The 24,716-nt window shown below is 43.1% G+C and overlaps 3 protein-coding genes across 3 annotated transcripts in view; 2 read left to right on the forward strand and 1 right to left on the reverse strand.

Moving 5' to 3' along the window:
* TOM1L1 (target of myb1 like 1 membrane trafficking protein) overlaps positions 1 to 7,591 on the forward strand; it is a 50,429-nt gene extending 42,838 nt beyond the window's left edge. The window contains exons 11-15 of the mRNA XM_063119901.1: positions 1,725 to 1,827; positions 2,598 to 2,658; positions 5,152 to 5,230; positions 6,112 to 6,193; positions 7,196 to 7,591. Of these exons, the coding sequence (XP_062975971.1) occupies positions 1,725 to 1,827; positions 2,598 to 2,658; positions 5,152 to 5,230; positions 6,112 to 6,193; positions 7,196 to 7,262 (392 nt within the window). The 3' untranslated portion in view covers positions 7,263 to 7,591. The remainder of the gene's footprint in view (positions 1 to 1,724; positions 1,828 to 2,597; positions 2,659 to 5,151; positions 5,231 to 6,111; positions 6,194 to 7,195) is intronic.
* An 85-nt stretch (positions 7,592 to 7,676) lies between these two features.
* Positions 7,677 to 14,416, reverse strand: LOC134394439 (cytochrome c oxidase assembly protein COX11, mitochondrial). Its single transcript, XM_063119903.1, has 4 exons — positions 14,111 to 14,416; positions 12,129 to 12,284; positions 10,963 to 11,088; positions 7,677 to 10,361 (listed from the first exon to the last, which is right to left on the reverse strand). Exons 1-4 carry the CDS (start codon positions 14,414 to 14,416, stop codon positions 10,179 to 10,181), a joined length of 771 nt encoding a protein of 256 aa, XP_062975973.1. The 3' UTR covers positions 7,677 to 10,178.
* Positions 14,417 to 14,533: 117 nt separating this feature from the next.
* Positions 14,534 to 24,716, forward strand: part of STXBP4 (syntaxin binding protein 4) — a 160,799-nt gene continuing 150,616 nt past the window's right edge. Inside the window, exon 1 of the mRNA XM_063119899.1 lies at positions 14,534 to 14,609. The gene's annotated coding sequence lies outside the window, so the exon portion shown is untranslated. The remainder of the gene's footprint in view (positions 14,610 to 24,716) is intronic.

A 24,716-nucleotide genomic window follows, 5' to 3' on the forward strand; every position in this document is an offset into this window, starting at 1 on the left:
CGGACCTTGAGGGAAAGTTGGAAACTGACTTCTCTGGGCCCAGGTCCTATAGATTTGGGCTGTGGGGCTGTGATATAAAAGACATTTCAGACAGAAGTTGTACTTATTGTAGCCTTACTTCATATTGTACATTTTCTGGATGTTATCAGGTACATTCCAGACATGAGGAATTGTGCCAATGCAGGGCTGGGAAACCCTTTATCTGTCAGGGGTTACGTTCCCTGAGGGTTTTGTTGGGAGCTGCAGGCTGGTGGTGGGGTGGCCGTTCTTTTCCCCCTCGTATTCCGCCATCTCCTTATACTCTACTACGTAAAAGATGCTGGCTGTGATCTAGGAGTCAGGGCGCATTGAACAAAAGTGAGTGGGGGAAATGCCTCCCTTCAGTATTTCAGATCATGTCTGCTTTGACTCCTCAGGAGTTCCTATTTTGGTGGTCAGCTCACTGTTTCTAGATGTCATTATAAAGCTTTTTATCTTGGAGGGTTGCATGCAGCAGTGACAGAGCTTGAGCATCCACCCACTCTCACCCACTCACATATTCTCTCTCTCTCTCTCTCTCTCTCTCTCTCTCTCTCTCTCTCTCTCTCTCTCTCTCTCTCACACACACACACACACACACACACACACACACACACACACACTCCTCACTGAGATCTCATCCCACACTCCTTGCCCTCTCACCATTGCCAAGCTGGCTGGAGTGCTCTTCAGCCATACCCAGCACCAGTCAGTTGGACAGTGGTGTGTGCGTGTGTGTGCCTGGGCAGAGGGGGGGCAGTGGGGCCAGTTGGCATGGGCCTACAATTTTGAGGGGGTCTACTCCGAGTCCCCCTGGTAGAGGCAAAGGGGGACCCTTTGGTAAAGATTTGTTAATTTATTAACATTGACAAGGCAAAGTTGCTTGATTTTTCTGTTGTTGATGATGAATTTGCCCAAAGAAAAGCATGTAAAGCATTTCTGAATGTGAAGAAGAGATGTCTTATATACATCTTGAATAAAAGTGCTTGCCATTACCTTTTTTATAAATCATTCTAGTTCATATGTATTTAGAACTGATTAAAAATACTTAATGGGCAGTTTGAAATGGGGCCTACATCTCCCATCTGGCCCGGGCCTACTACCAGCTTTGCCCAGCCCTGTGTGTGTCTGTGGACTGCAAGGCAGTTAGCTGAGAGCCACATGCAGAGCAGAGCACAGACTGCTCGTATGTGTTACAAACAATTAGTCAGCTATACTAGCTCTGCATACCAAAGGAATAAAGTATTAGATTATAGCTTTGCTGTAATTATTAGGTAGAAAACCCAGAGAGAAAATAACTCCAACAGTTTCTCCCCCACCCCATTTAATCTTGCATCTGTCTAGTTGTGTACTCCTGAATCTTGCTGTGAAACTTCCCTCCCGCCTCCTCCTGCATGCCTGATGTGGTGCTCCCGCTCGCAGTTGTGAAGTACACACACTGTTCAGTGTGCATAGAGGTTGCTTTGTGCGTTATCTGTGGCTTACAGAATATTCTGTACACACATACACACACCCCTCCCGCACACGTGTTGAAGAACCATGTGTCCTCAAAAACCTGGAGCCATTACTGACTACCACACTTTGGCCTTGATATTGAAGCCCTCCCCAATACCATGTTCAAGCTCTTACCTGGTTCTTGTGTTCAAATATTTGTAGAAAAATTCTCACAAACGTAATACCAACTCTCCCCCACTTTTTTTTTTCAGACGGCCAGTCAGTAAGTGCTGCTGTCCCAAGCCCCCATCCCACTCAGCTGCCACTTTACCCTCAACTAAGTGCATTCGCTACTACAAATACTCCACATTCCACGTAAGTAGTAATTTTAAAGTTATTTACGTATTTAGATGGGGTTTGAAGGTTGATAAGCAAAGATGAGAACTGGGAAATCACAAAATGTGTCATCTTTGGAAGTTCATCAAAGAGTCCTAAAATCTCTTCACTGGCTGCCAATTAGTTTCCAGGCGAAGTATAAAGTGTTGGTTATCACCTTTAAAGCCCTACATGGTTTGGGTCTAGGCTACCTGCAGGATCACCTTCTCCTGTACAATCCACCCTGCACACTCAGGTCCTCTGAGAAGAATCTACATCAGCTAGCAAGAACTAGATTAACAACTGTTACCCAGAGGACCTTCTCTTCTGCTGCTCCCAGACTGTGGAATGGCCTGCTGAAGGAGACTCGTCAGCTTGACAGTCTTTTAACATTCAAGAAAGCTATCAAGACTGATCTCTTCCGGCAGGCCTATCCAGTAGAATTTTAGGATATTTTTAGTATGTTTTTAGGATGCTTTTAGGATGTTTTTAAACAATGTATACCATGTTTAATCAGTATTTTGTGTATTTTATGCTTGTTGTTGTTCTCTGCCTTGATCCAATCGGAGAGGCAGGTAAGAAATACATTATTATTATTATTAACTGGGTAGACTTTTGTCAGATCTAGTCCCATATGGAATTTATGGAAGGCCACTGTGTGAACAAAAGGGGCAGATGGAAGGAAGGATTGATGAACAAGGGAGCCAGAAGATTGGATGTCCTTGGAATGGAAGTCAGTAATTTCAGTCTCTTGGTGGCTTTCCTTTTAGGTTCACAGCAGAAGCACCAAACGCATGCCAAAGCTTCCAAGGTGGCCAAACGTATGTTAACGTGAGTAGCAAGCTGTTTCCTAGTCCTAGTTCAGTAGCACGTATGAGAAAGGAAAGTTCTTACACACATTCTCAGTATGCTTGGGTGAAAGGGGATCTAATCTGTTCTTTATCAGAATCACGTTTAAGGTCTCCCAATGCCTAAATACCAGTTGTGCGCAAGAGACATTAAAAGTCAGCCCAACAGCGCAGAGTTTGCCTGATCCATTCAGAGCATTAAGTTCATTATTACTCCTAATGCTGAACTCATTTCCCAAGTGCCTATCCTTAGGTAGACAAAATGTTTAGTGCCAGACATTTAAAAAAACGATCCTGCTGGTATAAACTCGAAAGCAGATGCAGTTCATTGTCCCCGTATTGCAGGCTGGAAGGAAGATGGTTGGGAGAATGTGGCTTAAGAGAACCCTACAGTGTAGTTCACACCGAATGCTGCAGGTCAGTCTCTGGGTGGCTTACAACAACCCTGCAGTGTTGTCCAGAAGTGTTAAATCCCTATTGCAGGTTGGGGGCTGGGTTGAAGCTGAGAATAACTTAAACAACCCAGAAGTGTAGTTCACGGTTGTATTTCCCTATTGCAGGTATGGGGTGGGTGGGCTGTGCTGAGAGTAGTTCATGGCAGCCCTTCAATGTTGTCTGGTGTTAATATTGCAGGGGAGAGATGGGTCTGAGCCTGGGTTGGATTCTCAGTCAAAAATCCCTCATAGCTCAGGTTGCAGCAAAGGTCAGTCTGCAACAAACCTCCTCCCAGGCTAAATCCAGCCCTCAGTTGCATGCAGAAGTCTCATGCTCTATTGATTTGCCTGCAGACTGGTTGCATTTTTAAATGTTCAAAAACTTTTTTAGAAATAGCACATGAAGTATGAGTATCAAGTATGAGTAGGGATGCTGGCTTTGATGCTAACTTTTTGTTTTTGTTTTTTGTTTTGAGTGCCCTCAGCCACAAGCAACACACACACAAGAGATATGTTGCAGGGCCTTGCAACTTGTTGTTAAAAATGTACCGCTATCATTTCCAAGCATAAGGGTCTTAAGTTTCATGGAAAATATTATTAGCAATCAGTGTAGCAATTACATAGCAATTACACAGTGGCAGATGTGTAAATCTTCAATGGAATACATTCAGTTATCACTGTCTTTCTCTGCTAGATTTTGCACTCCCTCAACATATTTTAAGGGAAAAGTTAAATGTGACCGTAATAGTACCATCACATGCTTTGCTTCCCAGTCTTCGGGTCACCTAGTCTAGATAGTTTAGACTTTGGCCTTAGCTAGACCTACCTGTTATCCCGCAACGGAGGAGGGAAGGTCTCGCATTGTGTTTAACGTGAGATCCCTCCTCTGTTTACACGCAACGCACAACGACCTCAGGAGAGGCATCGTGCCCGCCATTATTTTTTTAAAATTATAGGGACAGCAGCACACAAACGCTCGTGTGCAAAAGGTAAGTCCTTTTTAAAATGTAAATTACTTTCCCCGCTCCCCCATCCTACCCCTGATGGGCGCAGCTCCCGGCTCCTCGCAATGAATCGCATGGAGCTGGGTCAACCCGTGGCAACTGGCCACATGTTCCACGGTCTTGGACTCAGCCCAGGACCACGGAAAAAACGGGGCCAAAGGGGAGGGCTATATCCCGGGGCAAGGGAGGGATCATCCCTCACTGATCCTGGGATCCCCTGTGCATCATGCAGACGCACAGGGACGATCCCGGAGCTCATCCCGGGATAAAGCCCCGTCTAGCTATGGCCTTAATTCTAGGATACTGCCCTGGACTCCTTGTCTATCTAAATTCTAATTTAATGCCTGTAAATCATACGATAAGAGGTGGGAGCATGAATTTTTTGTGGCCAATGTATAATTTATGTAGTGCCATATATATAACAAAGAAGAGTTCTGACAGCTCCCTACCTTAACGGGATTACAATCTAAAAGCAGATACAGGGGAACCAACAGAGAAGAGGGAGTTAAATGGAGGCAGGGGTAAACAGGGTACACATCCTAAAATCAACCTCAAAAATGTATTGTCCAGGACCCAAAGGACCAAGGAGCCTAAGCCAAAGGGGTATTTAGATGCCACTGCCCTTGATTCTTCATTTGATTTATATCCTGCCCTTCCTCACAAGGGGCTTTTAAATAGCACCCCTGTGGCAAACTGCCTAGGAAATGGAAGAGTTTGAAAAGCAGCTTATGATATGGCATGGGGTTCAGCTGATATTAAAAGTAACCAACCAAACCTCAGATTCCACTGGGCTAGTGCATGTCTAAATAGGCCTTTCGATCCCCAACTGAGCCATTGCCTCTGTACTAGCTGAATTATATATAGATAACTGCATTACAAGCAGAAACAGGATTAATGTATTTCTGTATACATGTAGTAACCCTTCGTTTTACAGCTTTATGTCGTGAACAATGAACCAGCAAGTTAAGTTTGTTTTTCAAAAAAACCAGTTTACCCAATCTTCCTACATACCTGATTTAATCCACTTCATTTCCTTAGGTAAACACATATTTAAATCCCGTGCTTTTGCATCCAGTAAGCCTTCAGAGCAATGGTTCAAGAGATGCGCCACCAGCAGGTAAATCTAAACAATTGCAGTTAGATCTTAACTGCACATAATTTGTGACTGCTTTCCTGTATGTTAATAAGTAGGAAGCTTGGATAATGGCCCCTTTGGGTATGCATGGCAGGGCAGCAACATCACACCTTCTCAAGAAAATAAACTGCACAATTCAAGATGTTGGATTTTTAAAAAACGTGTACTATGGAAAATTATGTCTATTTATTTATTTATTTAGAATATTTATATACCGCTCCCCATTGAAAAATTTCGGAGCGGTGTACAAGGTAAAATGAAAATAAAAACAGAATAAAAACAGTTAAAACAAAATTTAAAAGAAGCAATAACAGTAATCCAAGGCTGCATGTTAGAGAAACGCTTCTTGGAATAAAGATGTTTTCAGGAGGCGGCGAAAGGAGTACAAGGTTGTTATGTCTATGTGTAGACATAACAGCGAAACACAGTGGGCAGGTGTATTTCTGCTTCCCTACTTTGCATATCCTTAATCTACCCTAAACCTCAGCTGAACCAGCCTTTTCTCAATCTCTCTCTCTCTCTCTCTCTGAAGACAAAATTCTGCATAACCACTAACTTCACCAACAGTTTTGTGTTCTCTCACTGTAACGTATTTTACTAGTTAAATTTAAAAGTCTTCTCATCCTTGGTTTGGGCTACCGCTGCCTGTATAGCTGTGAGAAATTGCTGCTCAAATCCTATCCCCTTCTGATCCCTCTAACCCCTCTTACATATATCATGTTTACCTTTTGCCATAAAATTGCAACAGAAGGTAGTATTGATAAATAGGACTTTTGTTTTGTATTGTTCTTGATTAGCAGGAAAAAGTCTGTGTGCTAGCTTAAAATGTTTTTTAAAATTCCCCTCTGGCTTTTTTTCTACAGACGTACCAAAAGACATCTCACCACCTCCAAATTATTATGAGCTAATGGAATTCGATCCTCTGGCTCCCAGTGACAAAACAGAGTAAGTAATTTTGAGAATGACTAAGCTACTGCTTGTTCGTTTTTTGTTAACAGCCCAGACTAATACACACAGCCTTCCAAAGTCGATGCAGTGGAAGTATGATACAATACACACTTAATTGTTAGTGGTGATGGCCACTGACGTTGGGCTGGAGTTATTAAAAGTTGCAACAGTCTTAAGTTGGAGGCACACCACACTTTTTTTTCAGCTGTAGTCTAAATATATAACTTTGCTTAGCAGGCAATTAATCATAGCTCTTGACCACAAATGCACACATCTTGCTTTTAGAGAGCTGAGTGTGAGCTCCAAAGTCTGATACAAATCTTGCCTCTGCCATGAACTTTACTCAGTGCCTTTAGGTCAGCCACTATCTATTTAGCCTCCCTAGCTGCAACGTGAGGATAATATGAATCATAATGAGTGTCCTGCTGGGGAGGTGATTTTTGCTGATTTTGCCTTCGTACAGCAAACTCCCGCACTATTCTGAGGGTTCCCCAAATCTCAGAGCAGCTTTTAAGGAAACTGCAGCAGAAAGAAGGAATTGATGAAAAATAACTCCCCAGCAGGAACGTCCCATGTGCAGAGTTCCACTCACAGGAACTCTGGATCCAAGCTACGGAAAAGGCAACCAAGGTTTGGATCCCAATTTACCTTTCTGGTAAGCAATAAAGACATCAAATCCAAAAGAAGTAAGATTAATGTAATATCTCAGTCTTTTTTGTTACTGAAACTGTGGGCACTGATTACCATACCCTTTAATCAAACCTTAAGTGAAGTGGGACCTCATGGAGTAAGGTAAAATTGCTTAAAAGGCTGACTATAGCTTGTAGGTCACCAACTGACCATTTCTTCTACAAAGAATAGGTTACTGTGGGGCATGAATTTTTATGCTGGCCATGAGATTTTCAGTCTCTAACTTGCCTGCATGCTATCATTGCTTTGCTGACTAATCTTTGGATTATTTTATGTCATGAAGGTGTTTAACTTGTGCTTTGATTTCAGACCTATTTATGAAGAAATTGATGCCCACCTCTTCAAAGCAAGAGTTAAAAATGACACCAGTTGCTAGAAGTAGATGTCGAAGAGAACAATTTATACCAGCACTAGAAACTATTTCGATCACTCAAAACCTGTCAGTTAAGTGACAAACAATTACTGGATAGGTAGGAAAATCTATGTTTTGAAGATTATTTGGATTTATCAGACCATTCAGCTGAGGCCACTTAAAATCTAAGATGCCTGTCCTGCATACTTTCCCTTAAGTGCATTACATTAAGTTCAAGTAATCGTTGAGAGTGCAAGGTTCTACTTGTGCATACTTTGGACCAAACTGTACAAATTTATAAAGCGTGTTTTCCAGAAATTAATTCTTCTAAGAAGCATGATACCATATCATAACTGGGATGTAAAATAAGCTTGCACTTAGACAAAGGTAGTTTTATTTCAGTGTATTCTGCTTAATAACAAAAGTGATTCCCCCCCCCACATGGGAGATCTACACAATGGAACAGTAGCTAGAATTAGTTGATTGGTATCAAATGCAATCCTACTGGTAAAAAAAGGGTTCAGTACCTAGGTACTGGATAGCACCTTACTTTGCTAAACCAGAGATAAAAAATGGTATATGGTGGCTATGGCAGTAGAATTTACTGGCAGAGTACTTTGGAGGATGAACCTTACTCTGTATCTCCTCCATGCAATCTTCCTGTGAGACGGTTGCTAACCAGGGTTATAGATGTGCTGAAGCTAGATGGCCTTACAGTACATTTCTTTTTCTTCTGATGACTAATCACTACAGCACTTTTTTCAAAAGTTATTTAATGCACAAATTCTGAAACATGCACAAGCTATTCTAAAAGAAAATGTGAATTGTTTAAAACCACAAGGTTTGTTGCAGTAGCAAGTCTCGGTCCCTACTGTCTTACCACCCTTTAAATCACCTTTCTTACATGAATTCGTTCTCTGATAAAGAGTTAAATACTGCACAAGCAGTAGAGTCCCCTAGGTTTTGTGGACTCCAATGGGAACAACTACAGCAAGACATTAAATGGGAGGAGTACCCCACAACATGGTACTTTGGAGTCTCTTCACCTTTGTTTCTGTTTCTGCTTTCCTATTCCCAGCAACTTCAATTATCTTTACGTACTAATGGAGATTTATTCCATCGTGGGATGTATACTGCAAAAGGTTGACTGGAAGAAGTGCCTTCTCCTTGATTAAAATATGTACTTTCCTTAGACTTAGTGTCCTAACTTAAATGTAATAAACGTCATTACAAATAGCCACTCTTAAATCAGTGCTTGGCAATGTAAGTTGGTGTGTTTGAAGTCCAACTGCTGTGTATGCAATATGATGTTATACAGCTGCTGTGCTGTTTTTATACAATCCAAATAAATAAACTGGGGGTGAAAACTGAGTTATTTAGCGATGAATGGTTCCAGCAGGTATACAACTCCATTTTTACACTCCCTCTTGGTTCTATTGTTTTTCCTCTGTATTTTATGCGTAATACTTCCATGTCATTGCAAGGAAGCACCATACTTATTTATTGGTTTATTTGCTCTGATGTCATCCAGCTTTGAGCTGACATTTTCATTGCATTCTCACTGCTTCAGGCAAAACTGTAATCAACGAAGTAGCATGCTTCTAGGAAATATTCTGAAAGTTATATTAGCAAGTTTCTAAGATAGTTTTTAAAATTTAAGTGCTTTCACATACTTCAAAATATAGCAGAAATATAGGTAAGAAAGCTCCTTTGTGCAGCCTGATTCATTAGCTATATTCAGATTGTCAAATGGATGTGATTTGCAAAAAACCATTGCCAAATCTTTGAATAGTAGTCATACTTAAGACTAAATAATCAAGTAGCTTATATGTGCTGCTTTTTGTTGATTTTGGCTTGGTTAGAGATTACTCAACAAAATGTAAGTTTGGCTATTGAAAAGAAGTCGTCTACTGCATAGAACAGAGTTTTAACATCAAAAATATTCCATTACACCATCTACACTTTCATTAAAGCCTCTTAGAAATTTCACCAGACAATGCTACCTCTGATATAATGTGGAGCAGTGAGTTCATATCTAGCAGTGTTATATTTGCCAAACCCAAATCAAATCCCAAAAGCATAGGCATACAAGTATTTTTCCCTCTGACATCTCATCTCCAATTAACATTTTTGGCAAAGGGTTTAAGAAAGTAATCCTACGGTCCTTGGGAGAGCATCCCAGGGACCATAACATTGTTCGGAAAAGCGCTCAGAGGTTTGAGACAGTGCTCTGACCTTGGAAGGGAGAGTTGGAGATCCAGACCCCAACCCCTCACAGTTGGTGCAGAGAACCACACCAGCTGCCTCTCCAAGGTCAGAGAAGCAATCTTAGAGGAGGAAGGGAGGCATTTTGGTGGGAGGGGAAGAGACTAGAGAGGCCAGGATACGAGATAAACTGAATCTCCTCCAGCTTCCTTCTCTCCCCTTCCAAAGCGCCCTTGTCAGATTGACTAAAAAGCCAAAAATCACCAAACACTGATGATGGAGAAACAAAGATCTCCTCCACTGCTCCTCCAGCCCTGCTGGCTACAGCGTGGCAGGGCATAGTAACCTCAGAGGCTTCCAAGCAGCAAGGGTGCAATCAATAGGCTTATGCTTTAAATAACCATGTGGAAATTGAAGTCTTTTAAAAGTGCTTTTTAAATTTTACAACCAATTCATAACATATATTGATAGTCAGAGAGCGATGAAAATAACCGATGTGCATTTGTCTATTATTTCTTTGAATTCACAATCATGGTTGTGTGCAAAATTAAATATCACATTTCTAAAAGAACCACATATCTGTACATATTCAACATTTAAAATACAATTTCTGCTTTACAGTTTTTCATCATGCTCTTCCTGAGTTGAGTGATGTTCTTTTGCACCAGTCTGTGATCATCAATCTTGAACAGCAGAGAAATCTCTAATGCAGAGTCCAGATGCTATGTTGTACTATTAATTATAGCCTGGTAACGGCAGTTTCTGCCCTTCTTTTGCTTCAAAAAATGTGTAAGAAAGAGTGATCAAGTCAACTCTTGCCATCCTTGGGTCTTCTGCAAATTCAGGATCAATGAAGAAAAATACTGGCATGTCAACTTCTTCATGTGGATTAAGTCGTTGTTCTTCAAAGCAAAAACACTGAATATTTGGGAGGAAAAAGAAGTTTTGGTGTGTCTTTTTACATTCAATGCTAAACCAATCCTTATCTACAGTCTGTTTTTAAGATAATCTTCAATACCTAGTTCATGTGAGATAGTGTTGCAATATAGTCAAAAATGCTTTTTATGATAATAATTTCTACCAACAGACAAAAGTAATTATCTTGTGATAACTATGGCACCTGCCTAAATACAGGAGCTATCATATCCTAATAGCGACTGATGGCAAATTATATCCTTATTATGACTATATCCCTCTGGAGAAAGGTAAAATTTTGAACTATTGCAGATCACACAGATTTACCTTGTTCTAAGAGGTAACAGAACCATTAAAGTGGAACATCTGCTTCTTCAGAGCAGACAATGGGACTAGCTCCTGAGTCAAGAGGATACGATCCCTTTGCACCAATGCAAGGAATGGCCTTCAGGAGGGGAGAGGGAGGTTTACTTTATAACGAATCCTGGGTATTGCTGCTATCATGGATTAGCACAGCATCAGGATCTAACTATATTGGGGAAAATTCAGATAACCAAAGGATCTTACTAGCTGCAGCCCACTCTTGGGAGATGTTCATACTTACTTGTATCTTATTGAAATACTGCCCTGCTTCAAAAGGCACCACATTGTATGTAGATATTCCAATTATTGGTTTATTAGTGGGATTCTTTGCTTTGTAAAATGCTAGTGCAGTCTCTCCTGGAACAACCTAAAAGAAAAAGTTTCTATAGTGATGTCTCTTGCTTCCCACTGACCAGGCTTCTGTCACTGCCAACCAACATGTACTTGGATTTTAATACCACTAGGTCTATGCCTATGATAATTTCAACTGGTTCAAGTTACGCTAAGGGCTCACTCACCTGAGGTGGACGATCCCTGTGCATTGATCAGCATTCTGTGTCAGAATGTTTACAATGTTCCAGTCTAAAGTAGATCTAAATCAAGAAGCTATCTAGAATTCAAAGGAAAGGGAGTTTATCCCCATGCAGATAGGAGGGAACAAACTTATATAAAGAAAGAATTCCAGCAAACAGGAAGACTGCAGCATGCCACTGTGCTGTTCCAACCAGAAAGACACAGCAGTGCACTATGGCTCACCAAATGCCCCTGAATAAGTGCTATTTCTATCAAGAGAGTGAGTGCACACGCTGAAATGGCAGGCACTACAAACTACTACATCTGTGCTCTGAGCAAGCTGGCAATGGGACTGAACCTGGTTTCCTGGAGACAATGTTTACTTGCCACTGGCAACAGCCTTAATTACAAATCTACAATTATGAAGCTACTCTGTATAACAGTGAATCAGAATTTAATGTAGCCAAGGCAAAGAGTATTTTCAAACACTGAATAATTGGGTAGCACAGCAACTAAAGCAGGGATTTACAGTATGCATATTATCTCATTTTCTCCTTCATCCAATTTCATAATTTGAATTTGAGATACAGGTGGATTCAGAATGAGGAACGTTTGCAGAAATAATTATACACAAATTAAACATTGCACCTAGATCTGACACTTGAATATACAGGTCTACCTGAACTGTTATGCTACAGGCCAGCCTGTAGACCAAGTGCCTAATAGATCTAATTATTAAAAAAAGGAACCTCTTAACTTGAATACACCAGTCCAGCATGCATGACAAATTAGAACCCCAGTATTTTTATATGAGTAGGCCATGAGATTGATACATAAATGCCTACGTGAGAAAGTTCATACAAAACCCATTTACCAAACTTTTAAATCACTTACATATACTTCAGTCTGCTGAGGCCTGAAATTCCACTGAATACTTGCATGTACATCTGCATTGAAGGTAATCTTAATAATGCGATCTTTTACAGGCTCCATTGTCTCAATCTGGTCTGATCCATGACCTTCTACTATTGACCCACCAAGTCCAGTAGCCTTAAAGGAAAAGAAGCTGTAATTAAGAATAGCCTAATTGAAAACATCACATGGTTTGATGGAAAGAAGAATTAAACAGAATTGATCTCTTTACTGAAGGAAGATTTTAAAAGAATATTGACTTTAAGAAATTATAATAAACGAACCTAGTCCAGCATCCTGTTACAGTGGCCAATCAGGTGCCTCTAGGAACAAGCAGGATGTTTTATTTGTTTTATTATTAACATTAATATACCGTCTTATCTACTACAAAGCCATAAAGGCAGTATACAACAATTTAAAACAATAAGATTGTTTTAATAAAAACAAGGATATTAAAACATTGAAAGGACGCATTTTAAATGGCTAGATTGAAAAGCTGATTTTTCACACCTTTTCTAAAGGCCAAAAAGTGAAAGGGTCAATCATAGTTCTTGACATCATGATTTGAGGACAATAGCCCTCCTATAATTCCCAACAAATGGTATTCAGAGACAGCGTACTTCTGATCCTGGAGGTGGCTTTCAACATGACTAGTAGCCAATGATAGCTTTAATTTTTGTGAACCGCCCAGAGAGCTTCGGCTATTGGGCGGTATAAAAATGTAATAAATAAATAAATAATACCCTCCATGAATTTGTCTAGTCTCCTTTTCAAGCTGTCCAAGTTAGTAGTCATCACTACATCTTATGGTTACACGTTCCATTGTTTAACTACATACAGCACGAAGAAGCATTTCCTTTTGCTCGTCCTGAAACTCTCATCATTCAGCTTCATTGGGTGACGGTGGTTTCTAGTACTAGGGAGAAAACTTCTTCCTATCAGTTTTCTCTACAGGATACATAATTTTATTCATTCCTGTCCCCTTATCTTTACTTAATTTAAAGTAATTTACTTTATTCATTGGGATGTTTTCAACCCCATGATCATTTTAGTTGCCCTTTTCTATAACTATGGCAAACAGGGTTGTATACAAGCATTACAGTATTGGCTCTTCCCTAATTATCCCTAGCATGAACTTTGCCTTTTGTCCCTTTCCTTCCCCAGCTGCTGCACAGTGGATCAATGTTTTCATTGTGCTATCCACCAAGATCTCTTTCCTGGTCAGTCACTGCCAGGTCAGATCCCATCACTGTATATATATGGAGCTAGATTTTTTTTTTTTTTTTTGCCCCAATGTGCATCACTTTACACTTACTTGTATTGAATTACATTTGGCATTTTATTGCCCGTTCATCCAGTTTGAGGAAACCCCTTTTGTTTTTACTTTGTGTATTAAGGGGCAAGCACCATATTGAACGAGGCATTCTTCCTCATCACAACCACAATAATACTTCTGACTTCAACAGGTACCTAAAAAAAGCAGTCCCTTGCTTCAGAACTTCTCTTACCCATAAGCGCATTTAACCAATAAATCAACCGATTAAAATTCATTAATTCGTTAAAAGTTCTTTCAACAAGGTTGCAGCCTTAGTTTTTTCTGTGCGTGAGGCGTTGGAGTATGTACGACTGCCCGGTTTATTTGTTTTGTGTGTAGAAACCCTAGATTTATCCTAACGTCACTTTCAGAAGTCTGTTAACTACGCTGTTCTCCCACCCATCCCCTGGCCTAAGGAGCTTAGGGTACAGGATTTTCGCTCTGTATTTTCCGCCCTCACAACAACCCCGAGAAGCAATTTGGGAGGAAAGAGCGGGTTTAAGAGAGAAAGACAGACGGTTCCAAGGTCACCCAGGGAGCGTCATGCCTTCGGGTTGTAGCCAATGTTGGTCCTGCTCAGAGTAGACCCATTGAAATGAACGAGACTTAAGTGCGGGTAACGTTGGATAGAACCCAGCCGGGCTCTCACCTGGCAATAGAGACGGTAGAGCGGCACCGCAGCGTAAGACACGCCCGCCATGCCCACCACCCCGGCCGCCAGGTAGGTCAGCACCGTCCTGTTCCGGCGGCTCCAGTTTTCCTGCTGCTGTTGCCGCCACCGTCGCTGCTGCTGCTGCTCCCGGCGACCGTCCGCGAGGGGCCCGGTGCTCTCCGCACGCCGCCCCACGCCGGCCGGCTTGCCGTTGCCATGGAGACGGAGCCAGGCCCGCCACGGGCCCCATCCCCTGGCAGAGGGCGCCCCGAGGCAAGCCCATCCCCGCGCGCGCGGCCCCATGCCTTTTTCCTGTCACGTGGACGGGCTCCTCGCTTCGCTCTCGCGGAGGCGCAGTTAGCAACTATCGCGAGAGTGGCGGTGGAGGGCGCGGGGGGGGGAGTGGAGGGACGGCCGAGGACCAGCGCAGCTAGCGGCACTGTCGCTTTGCCGCCGCTTGCAACAGGATCGCCCTTGACTACGGCGGCCGCGGGGGGTAAGTTCGCGTTCTCGTTACCTGCCGCGCCTCCTCGCCCCGCCTCCTCGGTCGGAGCAGTAGTCGCTGCCTGCGGGTTTAGGCAGGAGAGCGAGAGCGATGCCTGAGGCTGGGTGTAGGGACGTGCATACCAAGAACACACACCCCTAGGCGCGCGTACACACTCCCGTCTCTCTGCCAATATGGAACAGCTCAGGGGGCTTCCAAAGATGAAGCCGCCCAGGCATTAGCCTGTTGCCAGGCGTTGAGATGGCCAGCCTCGGTGGGAGCAAGGGGGCCAGCAGCAGGCCTGCTTCTTGCCTCGAGGTTTGCGCTCCTGCCCTAAGGAGACCTCTGCTCGGGCACCCCAAGTAAGACATGAAGGCGAGGCTTAGCCCTCTCCCGCTGTCGCAGCCCAGCAGCCGGTATTCAGTGGTAAAACTCCTCTCCTCCTGCTTCTGTTGCTGCTGCTTATTCCTTGATTCAGTAGGAATGAAAATCATCCTCAAGGCATGGAGACATACATACAGAAGCATATCAGGGCATACGGAAAGAACAAGGACGTGAAACCTGTGGCCTTCTGGATGCTGCTTGATTACAACTCCCATCATCCCTGACCACGGATCATGCTGGCTGATGGGAGTTGCAGTGCAGCAGCATTTGGAGAGCCACTGCTTCTCCAATCCTGGTGTAGAAACTCAGGCTTCGGTGGCATGATCTCATACTTCTAACACTTGCTACAATGGTTGGCCACATACATGCACCCCTTTTCTAGTATATTCACCACCACCACCACCATAACCCACGTCCTATCGTTTAGATCAGGGGTGGAGAACCTCAGGCCTGAGGGTGGGGGTGGGGGAGGATTTCCATCCAGCCTGGCCAGCCACTGCTTACCCATACTAGCGGAAGCCCTTTTAATGTGTTTCTTCCATGCATTTGTGATTTACGTGCAATGCTGCACATGCCTTCAAGTAACCCGGCCCCAAGCCATTAATACCAGCACTTCGAATCAGGTCTGGAAATGAACTGGCAGCCAGTGCAGAGGGAAAAATACTGGCATAATGTTGTCATGTTGGTTAACAATCCTACCCTATTTTGGACCAGCTGACGTTTCTGGACCATTTCAAAGGGAGTCCCATGTATTCAATTCCTTTTATTACAGTCAACAGACCAATAAAACATATAAAAACATATAAAAACACATAATAAATATTTAAAATACATGAAATTAAAACAGAGCATGATTCCATGAGCCTCCTTAAAGTTCTGTGCTAGAAGCAAAGGAAAATCCTGCCACCATAACTGATCTGGTAAGGATTGCGTGATTAAGAAATTTAGCAACTTGTTCAGTGGTATGCTTATCTTGACCCTGTAGAAGGACCGACATAAGGGTCACGGATGATCGTCCAGGTAATCGTTGCGTGAAAGGATGGATAAGGGCTTTTCCGAGACTCCTTTTCCTGATCCAATCACTCTATTCTAGAACAACAGCCCAGGTCCGCTATAGCAATCTTGGCCATTTTACTAAAGAGATTGGCTCCTTGTGTGGGGTCAGACAGGGATGCGTACTAGCTCCCACTCTTTTTAACTTATATTTAGCCGATCTTCCATCTGTTCTTATACCGATACAATCTCATCCACCAAAGATAGGCTTAACAAAGGTTTCAATTCTACTCTACGCAGACGATGCGGTACTTATATCGCAAACTCGCCTGGGTCTAAAGCGTCTAATGAACAGCTTTGTGGCCTTTTGCCAAAACAACAGCCTTTCAATTAATTATCAGAAGTCTAATGTTCTGGTTTTTTCTAGGAGGAGGGTTACCTTTCCCTGGTCAATAGGGGGGGGGGGGGGTAAAAATCAACCAGGCCAACTCGTACAAATATCTAGGCCTATGGTTTAATGAAACACTAAAATGGAACACCCATAATAAATATGCTAAAGCTAGGGCAGAGAACTTAATCGGGGCACTTTCTTGTTTTTTTGTTCTCCAGGGGTGGGCAATACATTCCAGCCGCCACTCAGGTCTATAAAGCAAAGGTGGTGTCCCAATTTCTATTTGGTGCCCCGATATGGCTTCCTCTTTATAAGAACTCACTGGAAGGTGTCCAATCTTCCTTTTTAAGGCTAATATTTGGAGTCCCAAGATGTGTTGCTAGTGCAGTCTTAAATCTGGAAGTTGGGTTGAGTCCCATGTATAATACATTGCAGTAATCCAGATAAGAGGTTATCAGAACATGAATAATTGTAGCTAGGCTATCTCTGTCTAGATAAGGATGTAGTTGGTATATCAGCCTCAGCTAATAAATGGTGCTTCATGGCAATGCTGGATCTAAGAACATCCCCAAACAGGTTGAACATCACTTAGCTGGGTAGATGAATCACCCTCTAACAGTACCTCGATCGTGTTTGGATTGAGTTTATTGGCCCTCATCTATTTATTTTCCTTTATTTAAAACATTTCTTATCCGCCTTTCAGGGCAAAAGCCCTTGCAAGGCAGCTTACAACCATACGTAAAACAGTATAAATACTAAAAGCAATAGAAGTATAGACAGTAAAATATCAGTTAAAAACAATAAAAGCTAATAGTAAAAACTAACAATGAAAACAATAAGGGCAGTAGCAGCAAAACAGTATTCATTTATGAGAAGGCCATAGTAAAATAAAACATTTTTAAGGCCTTCTTAAAAGCTTGCTAGGATGGTGCGTGGTGGACTCCCAGTAGGAGTTTGTTCCACAGGTATGGGGCCACTGCTGAGAAGGCCCTCTCCCATGTGGAGACCCACCTAATTTCTCTCACTGGTGGGCAAATAAGAAGGGGCTCTCTTTCTGATCTTTAAGTGTGGGCAGGCAAAGGTGGTCCTTCAAGTAACTTGGTCCATTTAATAATATTAACAACAATAATAATATATTTATTTCTTACCTGCCTCTCCCTTTGGATTGAGGCAAGGAACAACATTAGTACAAGAATCAACACATCTTAAAAATTCTTGATTTTACGTTGATTTGGGTAGGCCTGCCGGAAGAGGCTAGTCTTCAAAGCTGTCTTAAAATCACAGAGAGAGTTAATTTTATGAATCTCCTCCGGCAGGCTGTTCCACAATCTGGGGGCGACAGAAGAAAATGTCCTCTGGGTAACCTTAGGGCTTTGAAGGTCAAAACCAGCACTTTGAATTGGCCAAGTTCCTTGTCCGCAGCCTCAACAGCTGAAACTCATCAAATGAAACCTAACTGGGTGGTGATCTGGACACCTCTACTAATGGAATTGCATTAACTGTGGTGTTCAAGTTATCCCCAGCATCAAGTAGTCACAGAAAGAATGCAAGGGCTTCAGACTTCACAGGGGATTAAGTTGCTGATCTGTCTGGGTAAACAGGATGGATTAAGTTGCTGCAGTTACTTTGCAACGTTTTTATGTGCCATTATGCTCATGCACTTTCAGCTGGTTAGAAATTGAAGGATTGAAGGGTGAACAGATGAAGTGTTCCTAGTGTTTATAATGCATTCTGCTTTAAATAGATAAAGGTAGTCTTTAAGTTGTATTTGCCAAGAGGATCACAGAGGGTAAATTCTAGAACAAGCAAAAATGAGATATTGCTTATTTGAAGTCTGTTAATAGGTGGAAACAAGGTACAAAAACAGAGGGGAAGTCTCTGTTTTAGAAAATAAATTATAATATTTCTAATACAAACCCATGAACTTTATGAGGGGGGAGGGGGCTAGAAAGGAATAAACTTTGCCATCATAGGTGAATTAGCCCATGTGACATACCGGATTTTAGAGAAGATTAACTAGAAAGAGTCACCGACTTCAATCGGCCGAGTTTTTTTTTAATAACACAAAGCTTGCTGTGGATGTAAGCTTTTGTGCTACTGAATTTGAAACCTTTCAGACACTTTTGTTTCATTTGTATTGATTGTCTGTTAAAAATGTATCTTCTGTCACCAGTGGATGAAAGAGAACCAGAGCATTTTGATGGGTTTTCCATCTTGTACTGGTATGCGAAATGGTTAGATTTAGGTATCTGTTCTAGCCTTTGAAAATTATTTGAGGTCTATTATGTCAATGAAGGAAGGTATTTTCACCTTTGCTAATTTTGAAGGCTGTTGGAGGCTTTTTCTGTAACACAATAACAATTTTGTAGAATTCTTATCCCCTGTTTGGTGATTTTGGTTGCTGAGTTGGTTTAAAAATGTCTTTGTTTTGTTTTGTTTTTAGTGTTTTGATTTCATTGGTTTTACTGTTGTAAGTCTCCTTGGGTGCCTTACTCTCCTTCGGTGCCTTACCATTGAAGTACAAAGACATGACTCATAAATATTGATAATAAATCAATAACAGACTGTTATGATCATTTCTTTTACTGGAATTCCCTTCCAACCTGCCCCCAAGTGTGGCATTTTTCTATAAACGGTAACTTCTTTTTATTCCTTGAAGCAAATCCAACGCCTACAGGCTGTACAAAATGCAGCAGCCAGGTTGGTCAAGGGGCTCCCAAAGTGGTCTTTTATCACTTTGGTGCTTCAAGAGCTCCATTGGCTGCTGGTGGCTGCTAGGGTGCGCTACAAGGTCTTATTGACCAGGTATAAAGCCCTGCATTGCTTGGGTCCTGGATACCTGACCACTCGCCTCTCTCCTGTGTCTCACCATTGGCAGACTCGCTCTCAGGAGCAGGGTGCCCTGATGGTCCCCTGCTACAAATTGGAATGTGCGGGGGACAGGGCTTTTTCAGTGGCTGGCCCCCGGTTATGGAATAATGTGCCACTGGAGATTAGACAGGCTCCCACTTCAAATGCCTTTGTAAGGAGTTTTTATTTTCACAAGAGTTTAGGGAGGGGGTGATTTAAATTGGGGTTGAGGGCTTTTAATGGTTTGAGGGTTTTAATGGAATTGTCTTAATGTGGGTTGAGGGTTTTAATGGAATTGTTTTATATGTTATTATTATTATTAGGGATGTGCTCCGCTCCGATTAGGAGCGTAGAAGCAGTAGCGGATTGGCCTGCTCCGCCTTACCCAGAGGCGGAGTAGGAGCGGACCGCGGACCCCCTAGAAGCAAGGCGAAGAGAAGCGACCATTTTTCGGAGCTCCGAGTTCAGTCGGAGCGCTCCGGTCGCCATCTTGAAAACATTTCGCCATAGGATTGCATTGCGGCAAATAATCGCGCATAACTACGTTGTTTTTGAAGCTATCGTTCTGGAAAGTCTTGTGCACAGAGAGTCGTGGATGGGGGTCATTTTGAGACCACTCTCACCTCTCTGCGTGCTGTGGTTCACGTGCAATATTTTTTTAAAAATCGGGTCAACCGCGCGGCTCAAACTGCGTTTCGGCTTTTCGCCCATAGGATTGCATTGAGGGAAAGAATCGGGGATAACTGGGGGGGGGGTTAAGCTATCGTTCTGAAAATTCTTGTGCACAGAGAGTCGTGGATGGGGGTCATTTTGAGACCACTCTCAACTTTCTGCGTGCTGTGGTTCACGTGCAATATTTTTTTAAAAATCGGGTCAACCGCGGGGCTCAAACTGCGTTTCGGCTTTTCGCCCATAGGATTGCATTGAGGGAAAGAATCGGGGATAACTGGGGGGGGGTTTAAGCTATCGTTCTGAAAATTCTTGTGCACAGAGAGTCGTGGATGGGGGTCATTTTGAGACCACTCTCAACTTTCTGCGTGCTGTGGTTCACGTGCAATATTTTTTTAAAAATCGGGGTTTGGGTTTTTTTTATTTATTTTTTTATTTTTTTGGAAGCGATGACAGGCACATTCAACTCCCAATCCTGATGAGAATTGATCTCCTCAGAAAGCATCCTCCTCCAATCCCAGCATTGGAGGGGGGACTAAGGCAGACCCACCCTGAGAACTTTCTGTTTTGTGTCTCTTTGTGGGTTGGCGTTCGTGGAGGGAACACTTAGTTAGTGCTCCTGCTTTGGACTTTGGAGATAGATTAGGATAGGTTTAGTTTGGCGCGTGTGTGTGTTTGTTTGCTTCTTTCTGACTTGTAGCTTAGTTTGCCCTGTGTTTTCCCCTTACTTTGATTTAATATAAACTTTATTTTTGAATTTTGGAGTGTGTGGTTGGGTTGGTTGCCCACCCCTTCCCTGTATTAAAGCCTGACTGTTCTGCTTTTGTGAAAGCTTTCTTTTGAAAGCATACACACACTTTTTGTCCCATTTCCCTACATTTATATTCTTAAACATATTTTATTATATTCTTTCACATAGTCCATTAGTATATATTCTCATACATATTATATTAGTATTCATATTTTGTTCTTCTTATAGTAGTGGTTGGTTCTTTTTCCCCCTCCCCTCTCTTAAATCCTGATTGTGTTTCCTTCTATCTTCTATATACCAAATATACCAAAAAAATTGGATTCTCTTTTTCTTCTCTGTGTAACTTCGACGGAGTGGGCTGCTTTTGTCAAGTTCAACAGGCAGCCACAGATTGAGCATTTTGGGGAAAGCATACGCACACCATTTCCCTATTCTTAAACATATTATTATTATATTCTTTGACATAGTCTTAGTAGTCTATTAGTATACATTCTCATACATATTAGTAGTAGTATTCATATTTTGTTCTTCTTATAGTAGTGGTTGGTTCTTTTCCCCCCTCCCCTCTCTTAAATCCTGATTGTGTTTCCTTCTATCTTCTATATACCAAATATACCAAAAAAATTGGATTCTCTTTTTCTTCTCTGTGTAACTTCGACGGAGTGGGCTGCTTTTGTCAAGTTCAACAGGCAGCCACAGATTGAGCATTTTGGGGAAAGCATACGCACACCATTTCCCTATTCTTAAACATATTATTATTATATTCTTTGACATAGTCTTAGTAGTCTATTAGTATACATTCTCATACATATTAGTAGTAGTATTCATATTTTGTTCTTCTTATAGTAGTGGTTGTCCCATTTCTTGTCCCATTTCCCTACATTTATTAGTAATATTCTAAAACATATTATTATATTCTTGTAGATATTCTTAGTAGTATATATATATATATATATATATATATATATATTAGTATATTCTCATACATATTAGTAGTAGTATATTTTATTGTTCTTGTCCCATTTCCCTACATTTAAACATATTATATTCTTCTTATACATATTCTTAGTAGTACCTTATACATAGTATTAGTAGTATTAATATTTTGTTAGTCATCATGAAAAGAGGAAGCAGGCGTGCTGAAAGCAGCAAGGCTCAGTCTGCCAGCAGTAAGCAGGCTTCCTCTCCTCCTGTGAAACTCAAACGGGCAACTCCTTGGCTGACTGCTCCAAAACAGAAGCAGGACAAGCAGCAGGCAGAGCCACTCTCTTCTGCAACTTGTGCCCGGCGTTCTCTTTTTGAGGGTGGGAATGGGAAAAGTGCCCGTTTGCAAGAGGCACGTGGCAGCAGTGCCATTAGAGGAGGAGGAGTATCCCCAACTCCTTCATTCTCCTTTCAGCCCACGAGCCCGCTGATGGACCTAGACGAGGTCCTCAGCACAGTGGAGGGGGGGGAGGAGGAGGAGGCGGTGGGCCTCCAGGATGTGGGGGCTGAGGAGGAGCAGCAGCAGGCCGAGGCTCTCTCCCCAGTCTCATCCCACACCCCTGTTTCTGTGGCAACACCAGAGAGCTCAGGCGGGCAATTGGTGGTGTCACCACGGAAACGAAAGACAAGCATCGTGTGGGACCACTTTGAGTTGGGAGCGGATCCCCGCTTTGCTGTCTGTCGCCACTGCAAACTCAGCCTAAGCAGGGGTTCATCGACAGGGCATTATGGAACCAGCAGCATGAAGATGCATCTTCATAGGCAGCACCAGGCGATCTTGCTGGGGAAAGAGGCGGGCAAGGCGACTGGTTCCAGGGGAAAGCCGAAGGCTGCTGCTGGCACTGCCACTCTAAGCTCTCCATCTCCCATCCCACAAGGGTTAGGCAGGCAACCCTGCAGGACATGGGGTGGGGGAAGTATTGACCCACAAGATGGCGTTTTCCAATGCCCACCCAGGGTGCTACTGTGTTGGGGCATCTGCCGGGACTGACTCCTCCCCAATACTAGATCTATGACATGTCACTCTGCCTGCCCCTCTGCTAGCCTGTCCTCCTCGGTGACCGACTCGCTGGGATGGTTTGCGTTTGCAATGCGTGACTAACTGCAATGCTGGCTTAGAAACCAGCCATCACTTCCTTGTGCCCCCAGAAATGCCCGCAGCCTGCCTGCCTGCCTGCCCGCCTGCCCGCCTCCCCCGGGGTGCTGCTGTGGTGGGGCATCTGCCAGGACTGACTCCTCGCCTACTCTGCCTGCCTCTCTGCCCGCCTGGTGCCTGGTTTGCTCCCAATCGTCCTCCTCTGTGCCCCTCAAGGCGTAACTGCTGGCTTAGAAAGAAACAACCAGCCATCTTTGCCTCACTTTGCGCCCACTTATGGGTTGGTTTGCTATGCGTTAGTGCTCAAGCCATCCTTGCGGCACTACAATGCATGCTGCCTGCCTGCTTTCCCTCCCTTCTCCCCTTCCCGCCTTGCAGCGATGGTGTATGTGTCTTGCTTTGACTAAGGGGAGAAGTCCTTCCTGCGCTCACTTAGACTTTATCAAGTTCAATAATCCCTTTTTCAAATGTGCCAGAAGATTTAGGGTTATCTCGTGGCATGTTGGGATTGCCTTGGAACTGGCCCCATTGAGCTGTCTGCAATTGCAACTTTAAATCCCTGACATACTGGAGTGTTCAAATTTCAAAAGTTCCCCTAACATCAGGGGATGATGGGATTGCCTTGAAACTTGGTGTCCATGGGGACACATGGGTAAGCTGTCATGGGACCAAAGGATAGGTTTCTAACGTGCAAATTGACGTAGTTGTAGAATGGGACTTGATTTGGGGTGAGTTAAAAAGTTTAAGCCGCGCCAAAAATCAGGGGATGATGGGATTTGCTTGCAACTTGGCGTGCATGTGGACACATGGATAAGCTCTCATGGTGCCGAGTTTGAGGTTTCTAACATGCAAATTGACGGAGCTATCCCAAGGGGTGTGAATGGGGTGCCCGATTTTCATAAATTCCCCAAAAGTCAGGGGATGATGGGATTGCCTTGCAACTTGGCGTCCATGTGGACACGTGGATAAGCTATCATGGTGCCGACTTTGGGGTTTCAAACATGCAAATTGACGTAGTTGTAGAATGGGACAATTTGGGGTGAGTTAAGCCATGCCAAAAATCAGGGGATGGTGGGATTTGCTTGCAACTTGGCGTGCATGTGGACACATGGATAAGCTCTCATGGTGCCGAGTTTGAGGTTTCTAACATGCAAATTGACGGAGCTATCCCAAGGGGTGTGAATGGGGTGCCCGATTTTCATAAATTCCCCAAAAATCAGGGGATGATGGGATTGCCTTGAAACTTGGCGTGCATGTGGACACGTGGATAAGCTATCATGGTGCTGAGTTTGAGGTTTCTAACGTGCAAATTGACGGAGCTATCTAAAGGGGTGTGAATTAGGGTTATGGGAGGTGCGTTAGAGGGTAGAGCCGCGCCAAAAATCAGGGGATGATGGGATTTGCTTGCAACTTGGCGTGCATGTGGACACATGGATAAGCTGCCCTGGTGCCGAGTTTGAGGTTTCTAACATGCAAATTGACGGAGCTATCCCAAGGGGTGTGAATGGGGTGCCCGATTTTCATAAATTCGCCAAAAATCAGGGGATGATGGGATTGCCTTGAAACTTGGCGTGTGTGTGTATACGCCCATGAGGTGTCATGGTGCCAAACGTGAGGTTTCTAACTTCAACGGAAAAAAAGTTGTTTACTTTTTTAGCTTTCAATGCAACCCTATGGGGGGGCAAAAACGGAGCTCCGGATCCGGATCCGGAGCTCCGAGCGGAGCGGAGCGGAAGTGGGCGGAGCGGGGGCGGGGCGGAGCGACCCGCTCCGAAAAATGGCGGATCTGCAAGTGAAGCGGAGCGGGGGGTCCGTGCACACCCCTAATTATTATTATTATTTATTTATATAGCACCATCAATGTACATGGTGCTGTACAGAGTAAAACAGTAAATAGCAAGACCCTGCCGCATAGGCTTACAATTGTAAAGTGCCTCGATGCCAGAAATGGTGAGGCGGTGCTATAAAACTGCTTTAAATAAATAAATAAATAAATTCTTA

Source organism: Elgaria multicarinata, chromosome 3, assembly GCF_023053635.1.
Source record: "Elgaria multicarinata webbii isolate HBS135686 ecotype San Diego chromosome 3, rElgMul1.1.pri, whole genome shotgun sequence".
In the NCBI taxonomy this organism is placed as follows: Eukaryota; Metazoa; Chordata; class Lepidosauria; order Squamata; family Anguidae; genus Elgaria; species Elgaria multicarinata.